Source organism: Phaethon lepturus, unplaced genomic scaffold, assembly GCF_000687285.1.
Source record: "Phaethon lepturus isolate BGI_N335 unplaced genomic scaffold, ASM68728v1 scaffold24579, whole genome shotgun sequence".
Classification (NCBI taxonomy): domain Eukaryota; kingdom Metazoa; phylum Chordata; class Aves; order Phaethontiformes; family Phaethontidae; genus Phaethon; species Phaethon lepturus.
Window position 1 is genome coordinate 1 of NW_010564446.1, and position 11455 is coordinate 11455.

The 11455-nt window shown below is 50.4% G+C and overlaps 1 protein-coding gene across 1 annotated transcript; it reads left to right on the forward strand.

Moving 5' to 3' along the window:
* Positions 1-1841: 1841 nt before the first annotated feature.
* Positions 1842-11097, forward strand: LOC104626855 (sodium- and chloride-dependent GABA transporter 2-like; the record flags this gene model as incomplete). The annotated part of the gene is made up of 5 exons (XM_010294881.1): positions 1842-1976; positions 3014-3154; positions 3770-3854; positions 6820-6952; positions 10963-11097. Coding segments are annotated over 5 exons (629 nt in total), but the record flags the coding sequence as incomplete, so codon positions are not given.
* Positions 11098-11455: the final 358 nt, after the last annotated feature.

Below are 11455 nucleotides of genomic sequence, written 5' to 3' on the forward strand. Positions count from 1 at the left end.
TGCTGGCCGCCTCTCCCTGGCTTTCCCTCCTTGCAGTCCCCACCTGAAGGCCGTCCTGCCTGCCGCCCTTCCCTGCCTGTGTGGGCAAGCAGGAGTCCTCTGCCAGCCGAAATGAGACGGGGCAGGCAGTAGGGCTGGCGTCAGGGTGATCCCACCCTGCCTGTCCCCCCAGCTGGCGGGGGGGGGGGGGAGGGCAGACCACAGCCCCTGTCCCAAATATGTCTCTGCAAATCCCTCCTTCACCCCACCATAATTTTGCATTGTTTCACAGCCCGCATGTCAGGACCCTCCAGTTAGACTTCCAAAGCGTGAAACCTGCCTGAAACCTGAGATAACCAGAGGCGCTGGTTATCTCCTGCGGAAGGTGACAGGCCAGACCACAGGCTGCAAGTAAGGGAAACCCAGGCTGGAGAGCTCGACTTGCCACCTCAGAGACCTCCCCTGGCTGCAGTTTAGTTAAATCTTTATAAGAGAATAATCTCTCTTGGAAATAGGCTCCACTTTTATGACAGTGTGGTTGCACGCAAGTTGGGATGGTGTCGATACAACCATTTCCCCTGCCCTTTGCCCTCGCCGGCTTCTATTTACTGGTGAGAGGGAGGGCGCGTGGGCAGATGCCCGTTGTTGCCCCGGGGCTGCCAGGTATCAGCCTCCATTCAGCTGCTGCTTGCCCACAGGTAGCTGCCAAGGTGCTCACCCTGTCCATTTCGTTTCCATATTTTTGCAAGAAGGGGAGGGCTGTGGCTCTGTACCCCACTGGGATGAGCATGGTGTAGGACTTCTGGCTGGTCCCTAAAGCCCCCTTCCCCTCTCCCTGCCCCTGCACGCTAACTAAGCTTCTTAATGAAATCTTTTGGGTTTTTAGTTTACTTGTGCACCAGGATTGTTACTGCCCATACACCCCACCGCCCGGAGCCGGTTAGCATCTCACCGGCGCAGAAAAGGCCTACGCACGGAAAAGGTGGTTGGTGGCTAGCTGGGTTGCCACCTCCAACCCTGCGTGCCCCTCTGAGCCCGCCGCAGCCCAACCGCCGCTCTCCGCTCGGGGCTACCCCTTTCCACGCCAGATGCCCGTCCTGCCCCACGGCCCTGCCCTTGCAGCGGGGCTGGAGCAGCTTCAGCGGCGCGTGAGTGCAGCAGGGAGCGGGGGCCATCTTGCAGGGCTCTCTCCTGTGCTCTGCGGGGTAAAAGCCATTAATGCATTTAACATGAGCCTGGGGTAATGACAAGCCTGATGCATTTTATCTCTCCCTGCCTGGTTTCATGACAGGGCTTGAACAGGAGGGCAGTCCTGGCTGCTGGCGTGAGGTAGAAACTTTCCTGCACTACTCGCTTTTCGTTTGCGTGTCTGCTGCTTTTTGGTGAGCAAATGACTGAGCAAACCCACAGACTGGGTGGAGGTGTCGGTCTCTATGTGCTCCTCAGTGCCTTGGTGTTGTCATCCGTGGACTTGTCAGTCAGAATAATCAGCGTGAAAGGAGTCATCAACTTGATTAAAAGTCACAGTGATTTTACAGCAGGGTGTTCTCCTGCATTTCCATACAGCTATTGAGAACTTGTTTCACTCTTTTCTGCACAAAGATCAGGCCTAGAAACTTTCCTTTCCTCTCCATCTTTTCTAAATGTTGAGTTTCTCATGCAATCACATCACTCCAGGAGATGGTAGGTGAGGAAAATCCCTTTTTCCTGGCATCTTGTCCATGGTCTTCCCATCCCTGCAGCCCCCATCCCTCCCAGGCAGTCCCCCCCAGGAGGGATCTTCCTGGTGCCGAGTTGGAGATGGCCTGACCCCAGTCACCCCACGGGGCTTATTTTTCCTATCTGCTGCTTGAATCTGCCAGGTGCTTTCTTCATCCCCTACCTCATCTTCCTCTTCACCTGTGGGATCCCTGTCTTCTTCCTGGAGACGGCACTGGGGCAGTACACCAGCCAGGGAGGGGTGACGGCCTGGCGCAGGATCTGTCCCCTCTTTGAAGGTGAGTGGGGTGAGCCTGGGAGGGCATGGCAAGGTGGGGGGACCATGGGGCCCCAGGGGGACAGGCCTGGACATGCCTCTCCCCACAGCCTGGATCGTTACGTACCTCCACGCATCCGCTGCCCACCCCTGAAGACCCCAGCCTGGGAGGGCCACTGGCTGCCCCCTTTCCAAAATCACGCTGGAAAAATTCATCACCTTTCTCACTAAACAGTTCCCATCATTATGTTGCATCCTGGTTTCCTCCTTCATGGCCACAGCTCTGGCCAGCAACTTAGCACCCGATCAAGGTTGTCCTCCAAGAGCTAAATAATGAAAATGTTTCTGGTGGTTATGAGGAACATAAAACATACTGTTATTTTTTTAAGTCAATGCTATGTCATTTTCCTGAGTTTGCAGATGGCTTAAAACCGTAGTGGGGAAAGGTATCAGCTGTCTTAATAAATCATCAGCAGTCAGATCCACTTCTAGCACTGCTGCAGGACAGTCATCCGGCCTCCAGGCACTTTCCATGATCTCTCTGAAAGTCTCAGTTGCCTCCTCCCCACATAACAAAATCTTTAGACGCTCCACCAGCACCTCCCAGAGAAGGTGTGTGGTGTTAATACAAAAGCTTCCCAAACAAAATTGAAAAGCGATGAGCGAACAAAATAGAAAGTGAATTTTGGTAGAGGAGGTGTTATTCAGCAGGTGGAGCACTGTCATATGTTTCTGTCCTTTTGGGTGACTTTCTAACCATAATCTGCCCATCCCCTGCTGAGATTCCCTGTCATTGCCACCCTTTCACCAGGGAAGGCTGTAGTGGGGCAGCAGAAAGAGGGGATTCCTGGGGTCCCTGCTTGGACTCCTGCTGATGTGGCACGGTGGGCTTTGGGGAGGGGATGATGGCTCTGGCAGCCACCCCACTGGCATTCATCTGTCAGCATGGTCAAAATGCGGAGCAGTGGATGAAAACACTGGGCGAGCATTTTCCAAGGGGAGTCCTGTTTCTGTCCCCCGGCGTGTGGGTCACCTGCTTTCGGGGCTCACTTTCTGCAGGAATTGGCTACGCCTCACAGGTCATCGTCATACTGCTGAACTTCTACTACATCATTGTCCTGGCCTGGGCCTTGTTTTATCTCTTCAGTTCGTTCACCATCAACCTCCCCTGGGGCAGCTGTGACCACGAGTGGAACACAGGTGGGTGTGGAGCCCCTTCCCAATCCTTCACTGGATCCCGGCTGAGGGAAACCTGCTGCTGCCCAGGGTCAAACCTCAGGAGAGTGGCTCACTCCTGCATGGATGGGACCGCTGGTCATGGGGGTGGTGAGTGCTGGGTCGGTGCAGTCCTGCTGGAACTTTTGGGGAAGAGGCTCGGTTGATCTGGGTCTTTGCTAGAGAGCACCAGCGCTGGCACTGCCCAATCACTTGCAACACCCAGCCAGTGCCATGCAGTGGTGGCCTTCCCAGTGGCTCCTGGACTGGGCCTCAGCCACCATGGGCACCTTTCATTTTGGCATCTCCCAGTCATCCTACATTGTGTGTTAGCCAATAGACCCAGTGCTGGTTGGGACTGTTCACCATTCCCACTGGAAGGAAAAATTAAATGCCATTGTCTTAATTGTCCTAGGTTTCTTACCAGCCTTACCGTGGAGGGGACTCCTTTTGTGCATCTTTGGGACTATACAAAATTTGTCTCGGAGTCAATGTCAATGAGTGTTGACACCGTGGATGGAAAGGGAGGGATTTTTCAGATCCTCCGGTACTCCAGCCACTGCTACTTATGCTCCTTCTCTCCCTGGGCCTCTCCTGCAGGGAACTGCATGGAGCTCCAGAAGGCAAACTCAACGCTCAACATGACCAGTGAAAACGCCACCTCCCCTGTCATCGAGTTCTGGGAGTAAGTAAAGGACAGGCCTGTACACCACTTTCCTCCAGCACATACCTTCCCTGGGCAAGGAACAAACCCTGCAGTGGCACATCCTATTAACCCATCCTTGCCAGAAGAGGATACAAGAGAGGAAGCTGGGCAGGTCAGAGTGAAAGTTCTCAAGGGCAGGACCATCAGTCAAGGGCAATGTTGCTGGGCTCGTGGTGTTTGCCTGGAGCTGTGTCAGCATGCCTCAGAGCCATCTGACTTTGTCCTTCTCTGATGCTGTATTCCTGTCTTTCTAGACCTTTTGGGCTTCTTGGTCTCACTGACCAGCTGACTGTGCAAGATCTTACCTCACCAATGCTTTGCCTCCTCTGGTCCTTGATATTTTGTTTATTGTCCTTTCCTCCCTTGTTTCTCCTCTGCTGTTGCACTCTCCCTTTCTCCATCTGTGCTGCTCCTCTCCCTGCCTCCTCCCTTGTTCTTCATTGCCAGCTGTGAACTTCCTTATACAGTTGTTTCCTTCTGCAATGTAAGGTGAATTGGCTGCATGTTCCCCATCCTGAAGCTTTGGTTCAGACTTACCCAGGGTGCAAACCTCAGTAAAATTAGTGTCACTCCCTCAGGGTATAGTGGCCATTACCCTATGGTTTGGATTACAATTTATGTATATCTGATGGATTATCCATTGCTCTTATTCTGTTCAGAGCAGTCTGCCCCATGCAATCCTCAGCCTGCCTGGTGGCTGCAACCAGTGTAACTGTGCTCAGGACACCGGTGCCAAGGTGGGAGTGGGGCAAGGTCTGTGGTGATCCACAAAGCAGCAGCTCTGCGTTAAGTTTTTGTCTGCATGTTTTGCAAGCTGTAGTGTGTTCAGCTGTTGGAGAGACAGCTTAAAGCCCTGTGATGTACTGCGTGAGTCCATGCTGGTGATGGAGTAGGTGATCTCTTTTGAATCCATGCTACTGTGTGGTATCAGCATGTTCCCAGGAGGCTCTGGCATGGTGGCTAGTGACTTTTGTATGTGGGCTAGTCTTCATATTAAAAATAGAAAAAGAGGTGATGTTTTCACTTTAGAGTGACTAACATGCAAGCTATCCTGAGGAGAGAAGCTCACCAAAATTGAAACGAAGTGCTAGGGTCAGCTTACTTCACACTGAAATTTGTTCCCTTGTTTTCATTCTTTTCTCCCCCAGTGTTAGTTACCTTGAGGTACAGAGTAGTTTTACTCCTGGCATGAAGGCGCATAGGCCTGTTGGTTTGGGATCTCTGATGATCCTCAGGATCTCCTGGAAGAACAGGCCCAGCTAAGCACTGAGCTCTGGCTAACAGACTGTGCAAGTGACCCCTCTGCTGCCACCGTGAATTTCCCTTCTGCCTTTAGATGGAAGGAGAGCTCTGCCCTCGCTGCCCTCGGCAGCGCTGCTGGGTGCTGTCAGCCTGTGGAGCACACAGTACCTCCAGGGCATCCCTGGCTCAGCACAGGGATGCTGTTTTTAAACTTTAAAGGTTTTAAATTTTCTTTGTTTCCTGTGTGCTCCCTGAGCCTGCACTCTCCCTCTGCCTGCTGCTCACATGTGATTAGATGGTGGCCGGCCTTACACTGCTTTTCCCAAGGCTGGCTGCTGGAAAAGTTGATGTTCCCATCACTGCTGTGACCATCCCTCTGTTACTGGGACTGGAAATTTCCACTGTCCATTGCTTCCGATGCAGCATCTGTTCCTGCTGTCCCTGGGAGGGGAGGTAGGAGACCACCATTTCCGTGAGAAGCACTGACCTGCTGGTGGGCTGCTGGCATGTTTCTGAGGCCTTTTCTGGCTGCAGTACAGTGCCCAGTTAGTTACGGTCTGCTGGTACCTTTTCCCCACTGGTCACAGAGTCCACGACCTTAGAAACAGGCAAAGAGCAACGTGATGAAACGCATCTGGCGGAGCAGCGTGATTTTTCTGACTCCTCTCTCTCCATCTGCCATGAGGCTATGGTGCAGGAAAGGAGGCAGTGTGTCTTAGACTGTGGTTCTCCAGGAGCACGACCTTTGTTTTGGGATAATTGCTGGTTTTTGCAGCAGGGCGGGCATTGCTGCTGGGCTCCAGGATAGCGCACGTCCCTCTCTGCCTGTTTCAGGCTTGGGGTTTGGGACTGCACCATGGTGTTTCATGCTCAGATCTATCTGTGCAATGTAGGAGATAGAGGAGGGTGAGTCCTTCTGTGAGCGATGAGAAAGATTTGACATACACATAGCATGGAAAGCTGTTATATGGCCAGGATGAGACCATAAGACCTTAGCTGAACCAAGGTCCATCTAGCCCAGGATCCTTTCTCCACACTGGCTGAAAGAGGATGCCCAAGGTGGCCTCTTCTGACTGTGCAATGGGGATTATTGTGGTCTTGATTGGGTCTTAGCTGTGGTATGTGATGCTATGCTTCTGTGGGTCCTGAGGTGAAATATGTAGCTGCTCCTAAAAGACAGAAGAAGTGTGTATGGAGAAGGGGTTGGACAGCATTGCTTCTTGGGTGGTCCTGATGGATTCTGCATGGTAAGTGCAATGCATCATTCACTTTGAGGCTTGAAGCATGTCAGAAATGTAGGTGAACTTTGTAATGTGCATGAAAAAGGCCTGGGCAGAGCTTGTGTGTGCAAAGTGCTGCATGTTCTTGCAGAGAGAGAGCTCTTACCCTAGAGGACAAGACAGATGAAGGGTGGGAGGAGGACAGGAGAAGAAATGTCTTGGCCCAACAGGCCAGTACTGGAGTGAGCATAGAAGCAAGCGATCCACGTGTGATCTAACAGGCTGGTAATACTTTTAAGAGGGGACCACTGCTTGATTCCTCTGAGGCTTGCAGCTCAGATCTGGACCTTGTTAGTAAGACAGCTTTTCTCCCCAAAGCCATCAGGTGCTGTGGAGGTGTGGTGAGAACCAGCATGGTGTTGGGAACATTAATGGCCAACAGCAGTGACATTTGGCTGTTCCTTTGCTTCCCTCCAATGCAGGAGGAGAGTGCTAAAGATTTCTGATGGCATCCAGCACCTGGGCAGCCTGCGCTGGGAGCTAGCTCTCTGTCTCTTGCTGGCATGGATCATCTGTTACTTCTGCATTTGGAAAGGGGTCAAGTCCACAGGCAAGGTAAGTCCTTAGTTCAGATCAAGCCTCTTCCTTTGATCACAGCTGGAGCACTTGATCTACTCACCTTTTGTACGTTCAGAGAGGTCCTAGGGATGCCCTGGGAACCACCCTCTGAATAAGATGGCAGGAGCCTGTGGGGTTCAACTTGCAGCAGGAGTGTGAGCCAGGCTCTGTGTTTTGGGTAGGAAAGGATGGGAGTGCTGAGATGTCTGAGAGCATTAACTTCCAAGATGTATATCCCCATCTGGTCCCTCTCCATCCACAGGCCCAGGAGACCCTGCAGTCTTCCTATTTATGTGGTGGCATGTTCCCTTCCCTCCCACCACAGTGTGAGTAAGCAGCATGTTTTTGCCTCTGCTGGCAAGTGCAGCTGAAAAATTTTAAAATTCATTAGATAGATAATAACAAAGGTAACTCTGATGGCCTCAAAGCCCTCTCTGCCTCATTGCCATGGGGATCTTCTTTTTTCTTTTTGTCCATCCCAACTCTTCCTATAGTTGCTTGTATTCCCCAGCAGTAAAGGTCTCCTTTTTTTTCCCCCACACTACTTGCCACAGAGGTATTTCTCTGAATGCTTCTGGGAAGGGTTGGTGTGACTGTCCAGCTCCATCCCATGCTCCCTCTGTTGCAGAGTGTGCCACTGTCATTTGCACTGACCCCATTACTCAGTTTTTGCTACTGCCTCCTGACCCATTCCCAGCCAGCTTTGTCCGGAGCCAGCAAGAACAGATGGAAATGAAAAATTTTGGTATGTTATCTAAATGGTGTCTTATCTGCATGCTTTGAACAAGACATCATGTGTGATGGGGTGTAAATTTTAGCTGCATCCATTTCCATCAAGTTGATGGCATGGATGTTAGCAGCTTTTCCTGCTTCCAAAATGGTCTGGAGTTATGAAACATGACAGGGAAATCAAGCAGCTTGCAGAGATGATGTTTTCTTGTTTCCATGGAGTAAAATTAGAAGAAAAGAGCAACTGCTTGCTGTGGTAGCCTGGTAAAAGAAAGCAGAGGCAGTCTAAGAGCAGCAAATATCATACTAAGATACAGCAAACATAGTGTGGGAAGTGCTAAGCACAAATTCAATCTATTTTAGACACAAGTTCTAGGTTAAATGCAAATGCCTTTTAGCAAAAAGGACTAGCGATGGTGAGATCTTATCTTCTTGAAAACAGAAACCTTCTTTCAGTAAAGTAACAGTGTCCATAGGTTTATCAACCCTCCACTTATTTCATAATCCAGCTAAAATGATGGCCATGGGAATACAGTCCCACTGGCGAAGAAATATACTTTAGTTCTGGGGATTTGCCTGTGGAGGGGCAAACACCATGAGCTGAAATCACCCTACGCAGAACAGCAGCAGCGGTTCGCATTCTCCAACACAGGCACTGCCCATCCCAGAGAAGCGCTCACAGATGCAGAAGGTTGTCACAGATGGAACTACTTTGCCGAGGCATGTGGATCAGATTCAAATAAAACCCTGGATGTTGTTGACCAGCATGTGACAGAACGATCACATTGATCCCGGCAAGGTTCCTAGTGATGTAGTTAGTGCTAACAATGCCTGAGAAATAAAAAGATTGGGTCTGAGCCAAGCACTGAGTAATATCTCATCGGGGCCAGATGTTCCTGTTGTTAGATAGAAGTTTGGCACTCTTAATCCAGCAAAACATTCTCCAAATTCAGGCCTCTGGTCTCAGTGCAGATGTGAGTGACTGTTGAGTGAAAAGCTTAACGTGCTAGTTCGCACAGGCTGTAAAGCACATAGGATGTTACCAAAAATGTGAATCCAAATCATATGCCCGACAACTACCAGTTTGTATTCTGAGCTCCTAAAACCAATGTTATTTAGAGACCCAGCCAAGAATGTGCAAGCTGGCATCCTGGAAGAACGTGCACTAGGGTTCAAAGGTGATATGTTGTTTTATGATTTTTGTTTTTAATCTTGCTTTCATGAACTGAGAAAGATTAGACTTGCATCCTTTCATTTCCTGAAGGAAGAATTTGGTTGTATGTAAATAGAGGGATGATTGTTAAACTTGCAGGACCTGCAGATTTATTAACCGTCATTGAAAAGCTCTAAATCAGAGACTCCTTGAAAATTTGAGAATGAAATGAATGATGGTGTTTGCCTGTGTTGAAGGATGCTGCCCCTGGCTTCCTTCAATGTTGAGGATGTAGATTCAGAGGGACAGGGATGGATCTGCTCACACAGACATCTCAGGCAATCCTGAGCCCCAGCAAGGAAGTTTTTCACTGACCTCCGTGGCATTACCCAAGACTGCCGTGATATATAGAGCAGGGCACATGAAATGCATAGAAAACCTGGAGCTGCAGGCAGAGGTGATAATCTAGTAGTGTAATTTTTCAAGGATGGAGTATCTCTCAAATCCTTCTGTTCTTCCACATTACAAAACTGAATCACCAAAGAGTGTGTATCTTGACTTAGAGGAGGACTCGCATTGCAGCGTCAGATGCTTTGGATGTTGCTTTATTCAGATGGAGTACACCAGAGTGGATCCAGAAAAAATCTCTTTTTGAATTGCTACTCAGCTCATAAGGATTACCCAGGGGCAGAGTCAAACTGTTTGTACTGTCCAGGGAAATCATATGCTCGTTCTTAGTAGGACCTCCTCTAATGCAGAAACTGCTATAGCTGTGGCAGAGCCTGTGACCCCTGCTTCAGGGACAGCGGGCTTTAGGTGGATTTTGAAACAACTCGTTCTGGATGGATGGGCAGCTGTGAGAAATAGATCATTTTACATCATCACATTTTGCGGTTCCTCCAGAGATGAGCTTTAGCTCTCTGGTCCGTAACTGCCAAAGCTGCGGAAAGAGCTCTAGGGTAGCATTCAGGTGAAGCGTGCTGATGCGAATCCTCACCCAGCATGTCCACACAGGAAAAACTTGAACGAGCAACATTTCTTTTTTGGCCCAGCATGATACAACAGACTGAACAACTTTTTTTCAAGGTGGTCAATAAGTCTTGATGGTGTGGAAGCAGTGCAAAGGTATTAATGACACTACTTGAATTTCTGGGGAGGCTGCATGAGCCCTTGATATCAGTTTGTTTGTGTGGGAAACATAAACTACAGCGTAGTGTTGTTGTGGCATGCTACAGCAGTTAGCCTGAACAGTCCTGAAAGTACCCTGGTAATCCCCAAATTGGATGTTACATTTATCAGACGTGGAGTCCCTGAAAGGATTAGCTGATACTGGTCTGCAGAATTCCCCCAGGGGACACGCTCCTTTGCTAGAGGAAGGGTTTTCAACCCTACCTGAGAACGTCTGCATTGCTTATGGGGCTAGGGGTGTAAAAGGCAAGAGGACACAGGTTAAAGGTCCTGTTTGGGTCTGCATCCTTGGTGGCAAGTCTTAGACAGAAGTGCCCATGTTGGGTATTTGAACAGGGGTCAGTCAGAGGCAGCAGCTGTGATTCTCTGCAGTGGGGAGTGGTGGGCACAAGGCAGTTGCAGTGCCAGCCCTGAGTGGGGGACCCCCAGCGTTGTCCCTGGTGGTCCTTTGGTAGCAATCACGTTTCCAGGTTTATCTCTTACCTGCACTCCCCTTCACCATTGCCACTTAATGGTGCGGGGAAGAGACTTTCTGTGTGTGACTCAGACCTCTATTTGAGGTAGGGATGTGCAGATGGATAGTTGGGGGCAGCTCCTTCTGCTGTACCATCTATGTAGATATTACACTGCTGGCTTCAGTAGAGCTACTCTGACTCCAGCCTGGTGACAGCCTGGCTGGGGGTCTAGATCACTCTTGGGACTAGAGAGGTTTTCTCTGGCTCCAGACATGCCAAGGCACGTCACAAGTTTACTGGGTGCATTTTAAAATGCATTTCTTTCTACCACAGGTGACAGCAAGGTTCTTGGTGAGGCAGCCTGACCTGACCCTGCCTCTGCCCATCTCCCCCAGCCTGGGGACCGGTGCTGTGCTGCCAGCCAGTGCCGTGTGCTCTGGCCACGCTGTTCGCTCACGCTTGTCCCTTTGTCCTCTTCCCAGGTGGTGTATTTCACGGCCACGTTCCCATACCTCATGCTGGTCGTTCTGCTGATCAGGGGAGTCTCTCTGCCTGGGGCATCCCAGGGAATCCTGTTTTACCTTTATCCAGACCTCAGTCGCCTTGGGGACCCCCAGGTAAGGTGGAGGGGGGAGTGAATGATTGAGCTGTGCTTGCATGGATGCCTGTGTCTGTCCTCTCTTTCTCCTTTTCCTTTTCTCACTCTCTTTCTTCCAAGATCTTCTTTCTGTCTCCTCTTTTTCCTCTCTGTGGCCATAAGGCAGGGCTGCGAGACCGGTGTGTACTCTGGTGGTCCCTGTGCTCTCTTGCCCTTAGCCTTCACCTGTGCTGTTACGTATTTTCTAGTCTGAGTTGGGTCTGGGTTGCCTGGGATTACGGGCAGTGGGATTTTCCCCTTCGTCACAAGTGGTGCCAGCTGTCCCCTCCATTTCTTGGGGAGGCGACTCTGCTGCAGAAGTAGCTGGTGCGTGGGGT